General features: G+C 47.8%; 1 protein-coding gene across 4 annotated transcripts in view; it reads left to right on the top strand.

Moving 5' to 3' along the window:
- The first annotated feature begins 5,773 nt into the window (after positions 1 to 5,773).
- The window catches only part of LOC127006694 (uncharacterized), a 14,591-nt gene continuing 364 nt past the window's right edge, over positions 5,774 to 20,000 (top strand). The window contains exons 1-3 of one of the 4 annotated variants that reach the window (XM_050876899.1): positions 5,774 to 5,810; positions 6,175 to 6,643; positions 16,701 to 20,000. The exon at positions 16,701 to 20,000 is cut by the window's right edge and continues 364 nt beyond it. In XM_050876899.1, the coding sequence (XP_050732856.1) occupies positions 16,749 to 18,905 (2,157 nt within the window). In that variant the 5' untranslated portion in view covers positions 5,774 to 5,810; positions 6,175 to 6,643; positions 16,701 to 16,748 and the 3' untranslated portion in view covers positions 18,906 to 20,000. Of the gene's footprint in view, positions 6,644 to 16,700 lie in introns of all 4 variants that reach the window. The other 3 variants (XM_050876901.1, XM_050876900.1, XM_050876898.1) reach the window with 3 other exon arrangements.

The following is a 20,000-nucleotide window of genomic DNA, read 5'->3' as shown; positions in this document are numbered from 1 at the left end:
GAGACGGAAGGAAGATAAAGAGAAGGAGAATATGTGATGAGAAGGAAATGAATGGAAGGATTGAAAGGAACAAGAAATAAAACCAAAAAGGAGAAGGGAAAAATACCCGAGAGAGAGAGAGAGAGAGAGAGAGAGAGAGAGAGAGAGAGAGAGAGAGAGAGAGAGAGAGAGAGAGAGAGAGAGAGAGAGAGAGAGAGAGAGAGAGAGAGAGAGAGAGAGTCAGTAGGAAAGAATAAAAGGAGAGAATGACAGGGAGAGGAAATAAACAAGGAGGAAGCGAAAACATGCAGAGTGAAGGAGAAGGAAAAAGAAGAAGAAAATATTGGTACAGAAAATATCGAAGGACAAACAGGGAAGAGGGTAAGTGAAGAGGAGGGATAATAAAAGAGGAGGAGGAGGAAAATATGGAGGAGGGGAGGAAAAGGGGAGGCAGAGAGGAGGAGAATCAAGTCTCTTAGCGGTGTTCTTCATCAGAGGAGAATATAACCTCACTTTACTGCCTCCTCCTCCTCCTCCTCCTCCTCCTCCTCCTTCATTTGGGGGTCGGAGGGAGAGGAGGAATGATGGGAGAGGAGAGAGAGAATTCAGGTCAGAGAGGGAGAGAATTGCGAAGGAGGGACGAGAGGAAGGAATGAATGGACGGGGGTAGGGAGGAAGAGCGGGAGAGGGAGAGAGGAAGGAAGGGAAAGAGGGGGTAAAGGAGGGAGGAAAGAAGGGAAGAAGGGAGGGAGAGAATGATATTTGGAGGGAGGGAGGGAGGGAGGGAGGGAAGGAAGGAGGGAGGGAGGGAAAGAAGGGAGGGAATTTGGTTTATGGAAGAGAAGAACAAAAGACATTGAGTGAAAAATAAATGATACATATGCGCCTATTAAAAGAGAGAGAGAGAGAGAGAGAGAGAGAGAGAGAGAGAGAGAGAGAGAGAGAGAGAGAGAGAGAGAGAGAGAGAGAGAGAGAGAGAGAGAGAGAGAGAGAGAGATTGTGTAATATGTAAACCGAAAAATTTAAGGCATGTACTGTGTTCGTGTGTGTGTGTGTGTGTGTGTGTGTGTGTGTGTACGCATTTACATGGTCGATTAACTAGCCTGCCAAACACGCACATAAAAATGAACACAATGCAGCAACTCACATGAACGTTTCAGAAAGTTGCTAAACACACACACACACACACACACACACACACACACACACACACAGACAATGAACACACCGACAGTCAGTCTCTCTCTCTCTCTCTCTCTCTCCCCAGTCAGTCAATCAACAAGAGTAATTATGAAGATCCAAAAAATGTTTCAGCTTTTTATTCTACACGCATCTCTCTCTCTCTCTCTAATCCCAATCAGTAAACCAAATATTTTTCCCTCCTTCATTCAATATAGTTTTCCTCCCCCTTTCCTCGTCCTTCTTCCTTCCCTCCCTCCCTCCCTCTTTCCTCTTCCCTTCGTCACGCTTCATAATTACCTCTCCCTCCTCTCCCTCCCCTCTTCTCCCTCTTTCGTCGGAATGGGAAGATTGATAGTGAGAGGAAGGGACGAAGAATGGAGGGAAGGAAAATGGAAAGAGGAGGAAGAGGAGGAGGAGGAGGAGGAAGAGGGGAGAGAGAGAGAGAGAGAGAGAGAGAGAGAGAGAGAGAGAGAGAGAGAGAGAGAGAGAGAGAGAGAGAGAGAGAGAGAGAGAGAGAGAGAGAGAGAGAGAGAGAGAGAGAGAGAGAGAGAGAGAGAGAGAGAGAGAGAGAGAGAGAGAGAGAGAGAGAGAGAGAGAGAGAGAGAGAGAGAGAGAGAGAGAGAGAGAGAGAGAGAGAACAAAAGGAGAAGTCAAACGCACCATAAAGACGAGGGAATAAAGAGAGAAAACAAAGGCGAAGGAAAAACAATAGAAATTAGGAGATAAAAGAGAGGAAGCAAGAGGTCAATAAAGGAAATAAAGAGGAAAAAAAGAAGAGGAAACCTATTTTCTTCGACCTTTGAGATTCTCCTAAAGGCCTTACGAACTCTCCTCCCCTCCCCCTCCTCCTCCTATTCTTCCTCTCCCTCCTCTAGTACCTCCCCCTCCCTCCTCCCTTTCTACTTCCCTTTTCTCTCCCTTTATCGTCCTTTACTAATGCCGGCTGTATCGCTCTCCCCCTCCCTCCTCCTCCTCCTCCTCCTCCTCCTCCTGAATGTTAATGCGGTATATTTGTCCTCTCTTGTCTTCAGGCTCAGTATATTGAAGAGAGGAGGAGGAGGAGGAGGAGGAGGAGGTAGGAAGCTGGGGACTAGAAGGAAGTTAGCGGGTAGTGTTGGAGAAAGAGGAGGAGAAGGAGGAGGAGGGGGAGGAGGAGGAAGGGGGGTAAATGACTAGCAAAAGATCCATAAATTCTTGACGTCTCAATAGTAAGGAAAACGAGGAAAGGGGAGTGTGTGTCTGTGTGTGTGTGTGTGTGTGTGTGTGTGTGTGTGTGTGTGTGTGTGTGTGTGTGTGTGTGTGTGTGTGTGTGTGTGTGTAGAAAAATGTAAATGTTTCCTTTTATGTATGTAAGGAAATGAGATGTATGTATGTATGTATGTATGTATGTATGTATGTATGAATGAAAGAAAAGTTAGCTTAGGACACACACACACACACACACACACACACACACACACACACACACACACACACACACACACACACACACACACACACACACACACAGGTGGACCCTCAGCCCCGCCAATCCCCGTTAATAACAACAAATAACACGTGACTCAGACCCACGCCCTGAGGCAGCGCGTGGGGGGGGGGGGGAACGGGGGGAAGGTGGGGAGGGGGCGTGGTGATGGATAGCGGGAGGGTAGTGGAGGGGATGGAGGGTGAAAGGATGGTAAAGGAGGAGGTGTAGAAGAAGGGGTGTTGGGGTGGGGATGTAGGAGAGAGGTGTGGGGGTGGTAGAAGGGGGTGGTAGTGGAAGGGGTGGTAGGGGAAAGGGTGGTCGAGAAGGGGGTGTAGGAGGAAGGGGAGTATGGTTGAGGAGGAAAGGTTTTGTGGGAGAAGTAGTTTTTTTTTTTTTTTTTTTTACAGGAAAGGAGACAGTTCAGAGGCCAAAAAAAAAAATAATAATGAAAAAAAAAATCCCGCTTCTTACTGCTCCTAAAAAGAGTGCAGAGGAGGGGCCGAAAGAGAGGTCAATTTCGGGTCTCCCCCCCTAACTTTCTCTTCTTTGTTATTCCATCAACACCCTCGATTTCCTTCCTTTTCTTCTATATCATATCTACAGGCCTACACCCTTCTCTTCGCCTCTATCAATACTGTTGCGCTTAAAATTCGACTCTCTCTGTCCCACTTTCACAATCTTCTTTCTTTTTTATAACTCTTCTTTTTATCAATTATCTTTCTTTTTTTCTACTTTTCTTTTTCTTTCTTTTTCTTTCTACATTATCCCCTCCGCACTTCAAACTCTCAAGCTTATATAATTTCTAGGACGTTACACCCCCTTACACTATTTCCAACACGCCTCCAACGCACTGCTTCACTCGCCCCTACACCATATCCCTTACTCTCCCCTACACAAGCTTACATCACCCCTACACACACCTTTTCTTTTACATCCGTATCCCACATTCCTACACATCTTTCTACAGCCCTCTCACTTCCTCTTTTAGCATATTCTCACACCCCATTCACATCCCTCGCTACATCCCTCTTACGCCTGTCTCTTCTACATCGTTTTCACATTCTCTCCCTCTCCAAAATCTCCCTTCTACATCCTCTGACATTTGTGCTACACCCAGTTCTTCAATACCTTCCCCCTCTGTCAACACTCTAATCTTACACCCCCATCGCATCCCTTTCTAAACCTTAAATCCTGTCCTACAACCTTAAGCCTCTCCTCCACACCCGTTTCTTAGATATATACTCTCCCTTTTTCCTTTTCTTCCTCTTTTCTCTTTTTCTTTTATATAACTTTTCTTTTATCTATTATCTGTATTTTCTTTTATTTTTTCTACTTTTCTTTTTCTTTCTTTTTCTTTCTACACTATCTCGTCAACACCCTCTTCTTCCAATACCCCCTCGCTTACACCCCTTATCTCCCAAACACCTTCTACTTGCACCCAAAATTCTTCGAGATATTCCCTTCCTTTTCACAATATCTCCTCCACACCCTCTTATGGCTACACCTCCTCGCTTACACCCACTTCTCCACCCCTTAACTCCTCCACACCTCCTTCAGCTTCCACCCCGCCGCGTACGCCCACTTCTCCACCCCCTTCACACCCGGCTTCAGCGTCCAGCGAGGCACAAATAGTCAGTAAGTCCTTTTTCAAACTGACAATCCGCCTGTTTTCACATCACGTTGGGTTGGATTTTCTGTTCGTGTCTCTCTGATTCTGTCTCTGTTTGACTGTCCGTGTGTGTGTACGTGTGTGTGTGTGTGGGGGGGGGGGAGTGTGTGTGTATGTGGGTTGGGGTCCGTGTGGGTGTGGGTGGGGGTCCGTGTGTGTGTGTGTGTGTGTGTGTGTGTGTGTGTGTGTGTGTGTGTGTGTGTGTGTGTGTGTGTGTTTTGTTTGACTCGCCGCGTTTGTCTGTCAAGTCTTTGTATCATGCTTGTTTTATTTGTTTTTCTGTCTGTCTGCCTGTTTGTGTGTTTGTTTCTGTTTGTCGACCTGTTTTGCTTTTCTTGTATGTGTTTGTCCGTGTTTGTCACCTCATCTTGTCTTGAGTCCTATTTGTGTGTGTGTGTGTGTGTGTGTGTGTGTGTGTGTGTGTGTGTGTGTGTGTGTGTGTGTGTGTGTGTGTGTCTCCGTCTTTTCCTCCAAGCCCTACTTTTTTTTTCCTTCAGCCTCATTACTCCTCTCCTTCTAGTCCCTCTTTCTCCTCTTTCCCTCCAGCCTTTTTCCCTTTTTCCCGGCCTCTCACTTTTTTCTCCAGTATTTCAATCAATTCCCTTCCCTCGGGTCTTTTCTCCCTCCTTCCAGCCTCTCCCTTGCACAACGTTTCTCCTATTCCTGTCATCTTCCCTCCCTTGAACCTCTCCCTTCTTCGTCCCTCTCTTCTTCTTATCATTCATTCCTTTTTCCTTCCTTTTCTTTAATTCTCTTCGGTAGCTTTACTTTTCTATTCACTGTCTGTTAAATTATTACGTTACTCTCGTCTTCCTCTTCTCCCACTTTCTATTTTCTCTTCTTTTATCCGTATTACATCTGTCTTTCTTTCCCACCAGCCTTTTCCTTTCCCATCAGTTTCTTTTTTTTCCTCCTGTCCTCACAGTCTCCATTTCTTCCGTCACAGCTTCTACAGGACTACACTTTTCCCTTTTCCTCTACCTCCTTCCCTCCCATCATTTATCCCTTTCCTCTTTGACTGTCCTCCCTTCCGACCGTCACAGTTACTACAGGACCATACCTCTCCCTCCCTTCCCTTCTCCCTTCCCTTTCCAGCTTCAGCCTTTCCATCTCCACGCCTTCACCCAACGCCCCCTCCCCTTCCTCCCCTCACCCTCAGTCTCCCTTCAGTAGCACTTTTGAATGCGCTGTGTATTTACTCCCTTCCCCTCTTTTCCCCTCACCTCCTCTTCTCCCTCCTCCCCCTCCGCCCCGCCGCCTCGCTTCGCTTCACCACTAAACACCAGCATGAGTCGTGAGGGTCTTGGAAACACACATTTTTAGCCCGCCATTCACAGGGCTATGAGGGGAGGCGATGGGATGGCGGTGACACAACGTTGAGCCTCGTGCGACCGGCAGCGGGTCGCGTCGTCGCCTGAGAGTACGACAACTGCGGGGCGGAGCGTGAGTGAGGTCTCAATCTTAGCCCTCGTCAGTTCACCTCCAACTCCCGCTCGGTTCAAGTACCTCCGTGTCTCTGCGCGCCTTGCCTTGGGGAGAGGGGGGCGGGGAGGCGTGGAGCGAGTGAGGGAGAACCTATAGAAGTCCTTAATTTTCTTTCCTTTTATCACCATCCCGCCTCGTCATTGCCCCAGCGAGCCGGCGAGGACAAGTGAAAAGTGTGGTGTGGAGAAAGTTGGGCGGCGGTGGTGGTGGTGGTGGAGGTGAAGTGAGCTGTTGACTATAGAATCCAATTAAAAACGCTAAGAGCTTGGAAAAGGGTTCGTTGAGTTGCGTATCGTATCGTTCACTCGCTCGCTCGCCCGCGGAGGAGGACTAAACAAAAAGAAATAATCCATCGCTTTACTTATTCTTCCTTTTTCTTTCTCTCTCCCAGCCCAAGAAGAGACGTGAGCGAAAATAAAGGACAGTGCAAGGAAAACTTTCACTCGCCAGACAGCGAAGTTAAGTATTAAAAACTTTCGCCACTAAACGTTTTAAAGTTTCACTCCACAAACTCTCGCCCATAAAAAAAAACTTCCCCACAAAAAAAAAATATATAAACCACAAAAAAAACAAGTTCGAACCGCGTAACTGAACCCAACAAACGTGTGTGAAACTTCGCGTGACACAGCAATCAAAGGGCTCCGAAACTGCTGCATAACTCCCCCGCCTCGACCAAGTTTCGGCCGGGGCTCGCGTTTCATGAGGCGTGGCGAACATCATGAAGGAGGAGAAACTCGAAGCCCCGAAACACCGCCACTTCGAACCCCGCCAACGCCGCCACTGCTGCTCAAACTTTGCCTAATGAATCTTGGAAGGCGATGCTGAAAATTTGAAAGGCGATGCGAGTGGCTTGAGTGAGGGTGAGTAGTAGTTGTAGTTGTAGTGGTTGTAGTTGTAGTAGTCGTGGTTGCAGTGTAGTAGTAGTGATAGTAAAAGATGCAGGAGAGCTTGGGAGTGGTGTTGGTAGTGGTAATGTAGAGGCTGTAGTAGTATAAGTAGTAGTAGTAATTGTAGTAGTGGGATAAGTGGCAGCAAGATGGACGTGGGAATGGTAGTGGTAGTTAAGAGGCTGTAGTAGTAGTAGTAATGGTGGTGGTGGTGGTAGAAGTAGTAGTGGTAACAGTAGTAGTAGAAGCAGCATAAGTAGTAGTAGCTGTAGTAGTAGTAGTAGCAGTAGTAGTAGTAATAGGAGGAGGAGTAGAAGCAGTATTAAAATAGTAGTAGAAGTGGTAGCAGGATTAGAGGAATATCAGTTGTAGGAGAAGCAGAAGCAGCAGGGGTAGGGTTGGGAGAGGTTGGGCTTAGCAGCAAGAGTCCCATGAATCTTACATTAGATGATTCGGTGAGCAGGAAATGTACTCACGAGGCTCCGGAACAGATGAGTAGAAAGGTACATATTGGTAGAGAGAGAGAGAGAGAGAGAGAGAGAGAGAGAGAGAGAGAGAGAGAGAGAGAGTCCAAATTCCAGACACTGAGATGAGAAGACATATGGAAATAGATAGACAGAGGTAGAGAGAGAGAGAGAGAGAGAGAGAGAGAGAGAGAGAGAGAGAGAGAGAGAGAGAGAGAGAGAGAGAGAGGCTTTAACCAAATTCCCGAGACACAGGTATGAGACGACAAAGATATGGAAATAGGTAGGGAGAGAGAGAGAGAGAGAGAGAGAGAGAGAGAGAGAGAGAGAGAGAGAGAGAGAGAGAGAGAGAGAGAGAGAGAGAGAGAGAGAGAGAGAGAGAGAGAGAGAGCAGACAGATAGCAGAGATGTACACGGACAAATACATGAATAATTGCAACACAGACCAAATATGACGACTCGGGACGGACGCAGACAGACAGACGGACAGAAAGAGACAAACGGACGGACAGACAGACGCCAGATGGGATGTGTCGGCGCCGGAGGACAATAAAACGCTGCCAGACCGATGGACAGATACACAGGAGGACGCGGGGACAGGGAAGAGGAGGAAAGCATGAATGGGAAGAGGAAACTAAATCACATAAATGGAGATGATGAGAATATGAAGAGGAGGAGGAAAATATGAAGGGGAGAAAACTATGAAAAGGAGAGGAAAATATGAAGAGGAGGAAAATATGAAAAGGAGAGGAAAATATGAAGAGGAGAGGAAAATATGAAGAGGAGGAAAATATGAAAAGGAGAGGAAAATATGAAAAGGAGAGGAAAATATGAAGAGGAGAGGAAAATATGAAGAGAGGAAAATATGAAGAGGAGAGGAAAATATGAAGAGGAGAGGAAAATATGAAGAGAGGAAAATATGAAGAGGAGAGGAAAATATGAAGAGGAGAGGAAAATATGAAGAGGAGAGGAAAATATGAAGAGGAGAGGAAAATATGAAGAGGAGAGGAAAATATGAAAAGGACAGGAAAATATGAAAAGGAGAGGAAAATATGAAAAGGAGAGGAAAATATGAAGAGGAGAGGAAAATATGAAGAGGAAGGAAATATGAAAACGAGGAAAATATATAACAACTGGAATGGATGAAAATAAACTAACTGGAAAAGAGGAAAATATGAGTGGGAGGAAAATAGAATGCAACTAAAGGAGGAAAATATGATAACGAGAAAAAATACCAAGTGGAGGAAGACAATATAAATGGAAAGAGGAAAATCACAACTGGCGAAGAGGAAGTATGAATAGGAGGAGGAAAAATAAATCACAAATGAAAAGGAGGAAAATGCAAAGAAAAAAAGGAAAATATGAAGAAAAGGAGGAAAACATGAAGGAAAGGAGGAAAATATGAATAGAAAGAGGACAATACATCATAACTGGAAAGAAGGAAAACATGAAAAGGAGAAGGCAAATAACACAAATGGGGAGGAAAATATGAAGAGGAGGAAAATTAGTCACAACTGGAGAGGAAAAATATGAATAAAAAGAGGAAAATAAATAACAACTAGAGAGGAAGAAAATATGAACAGGCCGAGGAAACTAAAGAACAAATGGAGTATATTTTTGAAAAGAGAGATAAAAAGACAAAAAAAAAAGTGTAAAAGATGAGATAAAAATAACGTGATAAAAACAGGTAAAATACAAAATGAGAATAACAAGAGAGACGGAAAGCAGACAAGAAAGACATAAGCGTAAAATGAAATACGCATAACAGAAGAGACGAAAAACTGGAAAGAAAACAACACAAGTAAAAGATGAAATAAAGATAAAAGAGAGAGAAAGGAAAGTGGGAGAAGAGGAAGAGGAGAATAACGTAATAATTGAACTGACAGTGAATAGAAAAGATGAGCTAGCGAAGAGAATGGAAGAGAGAGAGAGAGAGAGAGAGAGAGAGAGAGAGAGAGAGAGAGAGAGAGAGAGAGAGAGAGAGAGAGAGAGAGAGAGAGAGCGAAAGGGGAAGAGAGGGAGAAGAGGAAAGAAAGGAGTTGCGAGGGAGAAAAGGATTGAGTATAGCTGTAGAGAGGAAAGAGTGAATGAGAGAGAGAGAGAGAGAGAGAGAGAGAGAGAGAGAGAGAGAGAGAGAGAGAGAGAGAGAGAGAGAGAGAGAGAGCAGACACATGCCATACATACGTCACCATAAAGGGAGGAATCGGCGAGGATACAAAACAAGGAAAACAAGACAAACAAGGTCATGAAACAAGCAAACAAGACAATCAAACGAAGCAAACGAATCACGGAAAACAGACCCGGGGCGAAAGCCATAAACACACACACGCACGCACACACACACACACACACACACACACACACACACACACACACACACACACACACACAAAGTCAATTAACCCGCGACATAGAACACAAAATTTGCTCGACACACGTACACGAAAAAGAAAAAAAAAGGAAATCAATTATGACGACGGGAAGAGAAAAATCGATCGCTGAAAAATTAAATGCTAACAAGACCACGACAGAGAGAGAGAGAGAGAGAGAGAGAGAGAGAGAGAGAGAGAGAGAGAGAGAGAGAGAGAATTAAACTGACTCTTACCACACATCCAGACAAGAAAATAGAAAGAAGAGGAAGATAATGAATGGAAAAAGAGGAGGAAGAAATAAAGAAAGTAAAGGAGAGAGAGAGAGAGAGAGAGAGAGAGAGAGAGAGAGAGAGAGAGAGAGAGAGAGAGAGAGAGAGAGAGAGAGAGAGAGATTAAACTATCACACATCCTGACAAGAAAATAGAAAGAAGAGGAAGATAATGAAAGGAAGAAGAGGAGGAGGAAATAAAAGAAGTAGTGAAGGAAACAAAACAAACAAAATCAAACTAACAACAGCTACGAAAAAAACAGCAACAGGAGTTAAAAAAAAAAATGGTACCGAAAGAAAATAAGACAAAAGTGTAGTCGTAAGAAACAGAAGAATCCGTAAAAAGAAAAACAGGTGGAAACAACAGGTAAAAACACAGAAAAACAACAACAAAAGAAAAACTAGAACACGGAAAGACACGAGTAGGGTGAAAAATACAGTAAAAAGAAATATAAAAAAAAAGAAGAGAGAACAATGGAGGAAAAGAGAAAAAATACAGTAAAAAACAACCCACACACAAAACAACAGAAAATAGTATACAGGAAAAAGGAGGAAAAAGAGAAAAATAAGGAGACCTACTTCCACAAAGCCACAGAAGGGAGCCCAACGGTGAAATCGGGGCCGGAGGGAAGACACACCCGATAGACACAGTGCCGATAGACGCAAGACACACACACAGGGCCGATAGACACAAGACCGATAGATGAGGTCGTGAAGAAGCTAAAGAGACTCCCGATGCGAATGGGTGAGGAGGAAAAGGAGGTGGAGGAGGAGGAGGAGGAGGAATGGAAGAGAAGGGAAAAAGAGTAGTAGTAGTAGTGGTAGTAGTAAAAATAGTATACATAGAAAAGTAGGTACCATAAAGTAGGTTGATGGTTTATTGATCTTAATTAAAGGTTCAATTCAAAATCATTATCGTCCGGATGAAACAATCGATGCGAGTTTTGAATGAGTCGATCGTTTTCACACTGACTGGTTCGGCAGGAAGTTTGTTTCAGTGACGGATAATTTGATTCGAGAAAGGAAATTTATTGTTTCGATTGGAGGAGGAGGGAGGAGGAGGAGGAGAAGGGAGGAAGATATTATTGTGGCGGTAAAGGGAAAAGTTATAAAAGGGAACAGAGAGAGAGAGAGAGAGAGAGAGAGAGAGAGAGAGAGAGAGAGAGAGAGAGAGAGAGAGAGAGAGAGTATGTATAAACGTGTGTGTGTGTGTGTGTGTATGTGTGTGCGTGAGCGTGTGCGTGCAAAAAGGTAAGTGTGCGTGTGTGAAAAGAGCATAGCTGATAAATGACATTAGAGTCGGAGGAAATGAATGAACGAATGTGAACGAGGGTGATTGAGAAGAGGAGGAGGAGGGTGGAAGCAGAGTGGAGAAAGAGAGGGAGGGAGAAGGAGAAAGTGATGGCGGAAAGGAGTGGACGAGGGAGGGAGGAGCGTTGAAAGGAAATTAGTGGAAGGAGGGAGGGAGGGAAAAATATTCAGAAAGGAGGAGGAAGGAAATGAAAGAGGCGGGGAACTGGAGGAAGGAAAGAGGAGGAGGAGGAAGGGAGGTAATGGAGAAGAGCCGGGGATAATTTATTGAAAACTTCATTAGAAAACCAATATAGGATGTACAGCGCGGCTTCCTCTTCCTCCTCCTCCTCCTGCCCAACTTTCTTCCGCCCTTCCCTTCCCCATTTTCCTCTCTTCCTCTCTCCCTCTTATGCATGCTCTCCTTCCTCATCTCCCTCTCACTTTCTCTGACACTCCTCTCCTTTCTTCCCTCTTTAACTCTTTCTTCCTCCTCACCTCCTTCTCTCTCTTTTTCCTCCTCTTATTCATGCTTGCCTTTCTCTTCCCCTACCTTCGTTCTCTACTCTCCCTCCTCTCTCACTATCTTCTTCCCACTCCCTCCTTAACTTTCTTCCACATTCCCTCTCCTCTTCCTTCCTTCTATTGCTTGCTTTCCTTCCTTCCTTCTCTAGTTTCCCTCCTCCTCCTTTTCTCTTTCTTCCATTTTCTTCTTCTCTCAATCTCCTGTACTCTCTTTCACTCTCTTCTCACTCCTCTTTCTCTCCTTCTCTTCTTCCCTCCCTCTTCTGCTTACCCTCCTTCCTTCCTCTTTCACCTATAATTTTCTTTCCTCCCTCGTTCACTCTTTTCCTCCCTCCAATTCTCCTTCCTTTTTTTCCCTCCTCTATTTATTACTGTTTTGCATCTTCCTTCCATCCTCCTCTCCTTTCACTTCCTTTTAAACTTTTCTACTTTCCTCCATCTATTACCCTCTTCTTCCCTCCCGCAATTCTTCTTTCTCTCCGTTCCTTCCTCTTTCTTTCCCTCTCTTGCTCTCCGCTTTCCTTTCTCATCTTTCGTTTTCCCTTCCTCTTACACTCCTCTCCTTCCTCATCTCCATTATTTCCCTCTCTTGCTTTCCCCTTTCTTTCTTCTCTTCCTCTTTCCATTTCCCTTTCACTCTTTCCCTCCTTTTCTCCCTCTTTTACTTTCTTCTTCCTTCTCCTCATTCTTCTTCCCTCTCTTCTTGCCTTCGTCTTTTCTTCATTATTTTGCAGCCTCCCTCCTTCCCTCCCTCCCTCCCTCTTTCTCTTTCTCTAATAACATTCTTCTTCTTCTTCTCTCTCTCTCTCTTATTCTCATCTTCCCTCCTCTCCGTCCTTCCTTCCTTAATTTCCTCCTTCCATTTTTCCTCCCGGCGCCTGTGCTCCGTGACACCTGTTTTATTTTTAACATAATCTTGCATAAGTCTGCATCATATTTACGTGATGTTCATATTAAAAGCAATAAAGGTGGAGGGCCGGTCACGCGTTATATATTATTATTAGTTCTGCTCCTGCTGCTGGTGCGACTACTATTACTACTACTACTACTACCACTACGAACCAACACCACTATTCTCACCACCATCACCTCTTCCTCTGGCTCCACCTCCTCCTCCACCACCACCACCTACAACACTACCACCACCAGCACCACCACCTCCTCCTCCTCCTCTTCCCCCATTTCCACTTCCTCACCCAGCACCACTACCTCCTCCTCCTCCTCCACCTCCACTTCCTCACCCACCACCACCTCCTCCTCCTCCACCGGTGCCGCCAGCGAGTCCCCTCCACCACTTCATATACGTAACAATGTTTATTTTCATAATAAGAATACAAACACTCGTGAGCAACGGCGGCAGGGAAAAAAATCAAGAATATGAAGTACTGTTATGGAACGAGGGAGAATGAGGAGGAGAGAGGAGAGGAGGAGGAGGAGGAGGAGGAGGAGGAGGAGGAGGAGGAGGAGGAGGAGGAGGAGGAGGAGGAAATGTATGCAAACTGGAGGAAAGAAAAGAGAAGAGTCAAGGATTTCTTTATCACGGAATTAAATCGTCATATGTATTTTGAGCGAGAGAGAGAGAGAGAGAGAGAGAGAGAGAGAGAGAGAGAGAGAGAGAGAGAGAGAGAGAGAGAGAGAGAGAGAGAGAGAGAGAGAGAGAGAGAGAGAGAGAGAGTCAACAAAACTCTACAACAAAAGTGAGACAAAAGAATACCACGAAAGATAGACGTCCAACACACACACACACACACACACACACACACACACACACACACACACACACACACACACACACACCACACACACACACACACACACACACACACACACACACACACACAAATACACACACACACAACTTCCTCCCTCCTCCGTCCCCCCCCCCCCCACACACACACACTCAAACGAAAAACGAAAAACAAAAGCAAAATAAAGCGAAAGAAAGACACTCGTACAAAAGACAAACTTAAGACTCGAAGAAAGGCGAACGATAAAAGAATAAAAATTGGATGAAAAATGCCTTTGGAGTGGCTAAAAATTTATAGCTCCAGGAAATCCAGGTAAATCGCAAGCAATTAACCTGTAATCAAGGGGCGCCAAGGTGGTGGTGGTGGTTCCACCCCCTCCCCCTCCCTTCCCTACCCTTCGTTCCTTCGTCCACTCCTCGCAAGGGAATTTTGGTCTTTTGGCGAAGTGTCACTGGGGGCAAAATACACTCGCTCACACGCAAAATCTGGAGCGAGGAAGAAGGCCAGCTTTAAGGAGAGGGAGGGAGGTTTGGGAGGAAGGGAGGGAGGGAGCGGAAGGAAGAAAAGGAGGAGGTTAAGGAGGCAGAAAAGGTGGGATGAAGGAAGAGGATGGAAAAAGGAAGGAGACGTTTAGAGAGAAGGGGGCCGGGATAAATATGAAGGTACAAATGAAAAAAAATAGGAAGGGGGAAGGAAAAATGAGTAGAGGAAGAAGGAAAGGTGGGATGAAGGAAGACGATGAAAAAAAAGGAAGGGGCTTTTTTAATATTGTTCTTTTTTTGTGTTCTTGTGCTGTCTCCGCTGTAAAAAAAAAGTAGGATGGAGATGAGGAAAGATACAAAGGGAAAAAAGAAAAGGTTGTGGAAATAAAAATGACAAGAAAAAAAGGAGAAGGTTAATGAGGCAGAAAGGGAGGGATGGAAGAAGGAGGAAGACGTTTGAAGAAAGGGACGAGATAAGTAAGAAGAGATGGAAAGGTAAAAAAGGGAAGGAGGAAGGAAAAATGAGAAGAGGAAGAAAAGGTAGAATGAAGGAAGAGGGTGAGAGAAGGAAGGAGACTTTTAAAGAGAGGGAGGAGATAAGTAAGAAGAGATATAAAGGTAAAAAAAGGGAGGAAGGAAAAATAAGTAGAGAAATAAAAGGTAGAATGAAGGAAGAGGATGAAAGAAGAAAGATGTCTAAAGAGAGGAACCGGATAAATAGGAAGATACAAAGGGAAAAGAAAAGGTTGTAGAAAGGAAAAAAAGAATGAAAAAGAAGGTTAGGGAGGCAAAAAAGGCAGGAAAAGAATGAAATAGAAAGAGGGAATTTCAAGAGTATGACGGGATGATGAGGAAAGATACCAAATGAAAAAAAAAAAAGAGAAGATTAAAGAAAGATTAAATGAGGAAAGGAAAAAAATAAAATACAGAAAAGGCGGAATAAAGGAAGAGGATGAGAAAGGGAGGAAACGTTTAAAGACTAAGACGGGTTTGAGATGAGGACAGATGCAAAGGGGAAAATAATAAAAGGTTGGAGAAAGGATAAATGAAAAGAGGAAGAAAGAAACGAAGATTGAGACAAAAAAAAGGAAAAGAAAAGGAAAAGGATGACAAATGGAGGAGAATGTTTAAAGAAGACGAGGAATGTGAATGAGGAATGGCATGGAAGGGAAATAAAGAGAAATGAGAAAGGGAAAGAAGAAAAATATGAGATTAAGGAAACAGGAACAGTGAGAAAAGGAAATGGGAGAAACTGATGAGACAAGAAAGAGGAACAGAAGAGAGGAGGAATAAAAGGTGCGATTGGAAATATGAAGAAAGAAAAGAAAGAAGGAGGTTAAGGAGGCAGAAAAAGAGTTGATGAAATAGAATGAGGAAGGAAAGAGAGAATTTGCGATTGGAGGGCCGAAGAAAAGATCACAAACGGCGAAGAAGAAAGAAAGAAAATTGGAGATAAGGAGAAAGGAGGAAAAGAAAGTTAAGTGGGCAGAAAAAAATGGGATGAAGGAAGAGAATAAAAAAAAGGCAAGCGGCTTAAAGAGGAAGAGGAGCTAAGGATGAGTGATTTTATGGAGGTGAAAAAAGGAAGATTGCGAATAAGAAAGGAAATCAGGGGAGAGAAAAAGAAGTAAAAGAAGAGGTTTGCGAGGAGACACAGAGAGAGAAAGTGAGATCAAAAGAAGCAGGAAAAGTAATAAATACGAAGGAGTGAGGATACGAAATGAGAGAAAATATTGGACGAAGAAGAACTCGAAGGCGAAGAAGTAAAGACGGAGTGGAAGAAAGGGCGGGGGAAGAAAAAAGTTGACAGGAGGAAAGAAGACAAAGAATGAATGAAGACACGGGAAGGAGTGAGAAAGAGAATATAGAATAGAAGGAGGAGGAAAAAAGAAGAAAATAAAAGAAGACAAAGTATAAATGAAGACAGGAGAAGGAGTGAGAAAGTGAATACAGAATAGAAGGAGGAGGAAAAAAGAAAATGAAAGAAGACAAAGTATAAATGAAGACACGGAAGAAATGAGAAAGTGAATGAAGAACAGGATTAGGAAAGAAAAGAAAAGGAGGAAAGAAGACAAAGAATAAATGAGGACAAGGGAAGGAATGAGAGACTGAATGCAGAACAGAAGGAGGAGAAAAAAAGAAGAAAAATGGGAGAAAGTTAGACGAGGTAGGCAAGAGAAAAGAGAGAAGAGGGAGGGAGAGGTAAAGACGAAGTGGAAGACAGGGAGGGAAAAAAATTGACAGGAAGAAACAAGACAAAGAATAAATGAGAGTGAATGCAGAACAGAAGGAGGAGGAAAAAGAAGAAAAAAATGGGAGAAAGTTAGACGAGGTAGGCAGGAGGAAAGATACAAGAGGGAACGAGAGGTAAGGGGCAAGAGGAGAGACAAGAGGTGAAGAGAGGAGGAGGAGGAGGGAGAAAGAGAAGCGTTCCAGTTCTGTGTGTTCTGTGTGAGGACGTGAATAAGGACTAATTACCGGGAGGAAGACTTGACTTAAACGACATACACACACACACACACACACACACACACACACACACACACACACACACACACACTCACTCTCTCAATATAATCTCATTACCCAGATGTTCTCCTTCCCTGAGGCACAATGACGGTCGCTGAACAACACTACCTCTCAGTAATTTCCCAGGTGCGCGTCCCCTCACCGGAGCCGCGGGGTGTCCACGAGGAGCAAGAGCCGGGAGGGGTGGAGGAAGAGGAGGAGGAGGAGGAGGGGGAGGAGAACCCAACAGAGTCAAGATATCAACAAACTCGTCTACCTGCTGGTTTACTCACACCTACACACATCCACGCCTACCTCCTTCCCTACAGACACACCTTCCCACACACGCCCAGTAACAGTGTCTCCTCCGCAGGCGTGGCGTGGCGGGGCGCGGCCGTCAGGTGCACGCCTGAGAGAGGCCATGTGTGGGCGGCACCGGGCGGCGTGGGCGGCGCTGGCCCTGTGCCTGTGGTCCTCGGTGGTGTGGGTGGGCGCCGGGGAGGGGCGGCGGACGCGGCTGGTCACCAAGACGGCGGAGGAGGAGGAGGAGGGGGAGGTGCTGCCCCGCCCCGGAGCCTCTACCAGGGAGAGGGAGATTGCGGCCATCTTCAGGGGCGTGGCCTACGGCGCCCCCACCACCACCACAACCACCAGCACCACCACTACAACCACTACCTCCACCACCACATCCACCACCACCACCACCCGCCCCACCGCTGCTGGCAGGCCCCCTGACCACCGCCGGGAGGGTGCGGCCGGCGGGGCCAGTCAGCCTGCCTCGAGGCGGGATGAGGGGCAGAAAGGCAGCGGGGGCATCGAACCCGCCAGAGCTCTACCCCCTCTAGCTGGCGGGGAGGGTGTTGTCAACATCACGACGGAGGTGTGGCGCGGCGCGGCGTGGGGTGCCCGCGTCTACCTGACCGGCGGGCTGTTCTGTGTGGTGGGCGTGGCGGCACTGTGCCTCGTGCCTCGCGCTGCCCACGCCTCGCCGCTCCTCGCTGTGCCACATTTCCTCGCCCTCCACCTCCTCGTGCTGGCCGCCGTCGTCTGCCGCTGCCTTCACCTGCTGCATGATGCGCCGCACGTGGTCCCGACGCTGCCGGCTCCGCTCCTGACGGCGGCCGAGGAGGGCGCTTGGCCGCTGCTCACGGCGGGCCTGGCCGTGTTGGTGGGCGGGGCGCTAAGGGCTTGGTTTAGCCCTTCCCGGCCTCGCCTTGCCCTCGTCCTCGCCGGGGCGGCTGCTGCCCATCTCGCCTCGCTGGCCGTCACCCACCTCGGCGCCGCCTTATTGAGGGTGCCCCACAACCCCATTGCTTTGGCCGCCTCCACCGTGGCCATCACCTGCGGGACAGCGGTGGGCGTGGCTGGGCTCTGGGCGGTGTGGCCGTTTGGCAGGAGTGCATCAGCCATGGGCAGAGTGGAGGATGGAGGGGAGGCGTGTGGCGGCCCCTCCCCACCCTCACACCTGCTGCTGGCGGCGTCCATAGTGGAGCTCCTGCTGGCCGGGGCGAGGATGTTCCTGCTGATTGCGCCGCCCACCCTCGGCCCCGCCTGGGCCCGGTGGTTCCATCTCACACTGCCACACCTCCTGGAGATGCTGCTGGCCTCCCTGCTGCTGGCCGCCGCTGCCCTCACCGCCGGTCCGCCCGCCGGCATCTTCTACTGTGGCTGCTGCCAGAAGAGGACGGCGGAGCTGATGCACCCGTCCGCCGTGAAGATGGTGCACCCTCTGGGGGTGTACACGGTGGAGGAGGTGGCCGCCGCGCCACCCAAGAACCAGCACGCCCGAACCCTTGCGGCGCTCTCCGTGGGCGGCGGCAGCACCACCAAGCTGAAGCACCGCGACCACAAAAGCCTCGACTACGTTACGTCGGACTTCCAGCTGGTGTGGAGCCACGTGCGGCCCCTCGCCGCTCCCCACAGTGGCCATCGCCTCGACGCCGCTGACGACTTCCTGACGCTGCCTGCCGAGAAGCCTGACCTGCCCCGCGCCCACCTGCTGCCGCTCGCTTCCGCTGGCGTGGTGGGTACCGAAGTGTTCACGTGCACCCTGCCCAGTTATCGCCTGTACGCCGCCGCCCCAGCCGCACCGTACCACACGGAGCGGGGCGGAGGAGCGGGGCGTGGCGGCGGGGTGGGGCCAGGCCTGCCCTACAGGCACTCAGCCACACTGTCCCGCGGCAGCAGCGGACGAGTGTACTCGTCCCCGCAGGCGAGTCTGAGGGCGAGCCGCAGCTGGGACGAGCTATCAACGAGCCACATTTACGAGGAGCCGCAGCGCGCCACCAGCGGCTCGGTGGAGGAGGCGCTCTCTGACCTGTCAGACCTGGTGACGGACTGCCCCAGCGACCCTGCCAGCCCCGACCCCCCGCCCCGCACCCGCCGCCGTTACCCGCCGCCCCTCCACCACGACTCCTCTACCCTCACCGTCCCCGGCAAGCAGCACTCTCAAAGGTCCAGGGAGCCCCTGCCCCTCCCTGGCACGCCGCCCCCCACCTCCCAGACACTCCCTCTGCTGCCCCCCGCGACGACACCCTCCAGCATCCATCCCCCAAAGAACCTCCACTCCCGCGTCTAGGCTCAGCGTCGCCGGCGGGTAAAGGGAGGACACACATGCCGCCGTCCGGCCTCTAATCAGCTCTAATTAGCTGCTTAGGTCACGGCCCGAGGCCTGGCATCTCAAACTTTCACAGGCATCGACAGGCCGTGTGGGCGGTGGAGGGAGCGAGGCATCGGCACATCCCTGGGAGGCGACGCTGCCCCGCGTTGAGGCGGAGATGTGACGTCAGTGGAACAGTCGTCCGTGATTGAATCTCAAGATATGACCTCAGTAATATAGTAGTGCGTGATTGGACGAAAGATATAGAGTCAGTGCAATAGTCGTCGTCCGTGATTGGGCCGAGAGATATGGCGCGCGTGGAGCAGTGTGCTGTGATTGGAGGAACAGATAAGGCGGCGAGTGCTGTGTCGCGAGGGTCTGGCCCGGCGCTACGATACGACGTGATGACCAGGCTTTAGTTTTTATTTAGAAAGACAAAACCTTTCCTTCACACCTGCACGCGTCGCCTCACCTGGAGGAAACAATTAACCACCTGCCTTTTCCGCAATTACCTGTTTCCTTCACATTTTCACGTCATCTCATTAGCGGCATTCTTCTCCTCCATTACTTTGGCGCCAATATTACCTCTCATCACCTGTCTCCCTCAGTGTCACCTGTCAATTATTTGGTTCTTCATGATTATCTGTGCTTATTAACACCCCCCACCTGTCCGCTCATTAGTATGCCCTCTCATTACCTTTCTCATTAACTGGCCCTTATTACCTTTCTCCCTCACTCCCCAAGCCTTTACCGGTTTCCTTGTTACCTGTGTGTCTACCTCATTAACCTGCTGTCATTACCTGCCCTTCATTATCCTCCTAAACACTAATAAACACACGGTAATGACATTCCCAAAGAACATTTTTATCTCCTAATCCCATTACGTCATTTTTTCCCCTGATTCGCCCACCAAAGGATTTCGTAGCTGCTGCGTTTTTTCCTCTTCCTTCCTCTCCTCTCCTCTCTTCTCCCTCACCCCGCTCACAAACCATAAACTGGGCGAGTAATCTTCCTCTCTGTGTCGTAAAAGTAAGGTTATCCCCGGGGTGTGTGATAGATGCTAGGAGAAGATAA

This window comes from Eriocheir sinensis, chromosome 33 (genome assembly GCF_024679095.1).
Source record: "Eriocheir sinensis breed Jianghai 21 chromosome 33, ASM2467909v1, whole genome shotgun sequence".
NCBI lineage: Eukaryota > Metazoa > Arthropoda > Malacostraca > Decapoda > Varunidae > Eriocheir > Eriocheir sinensis.
The sequence above is the reverse complement of the archived record's forward strand: the minus strand, read 5'-3'. Positions and strand labels throughout refer to the sequence as shown.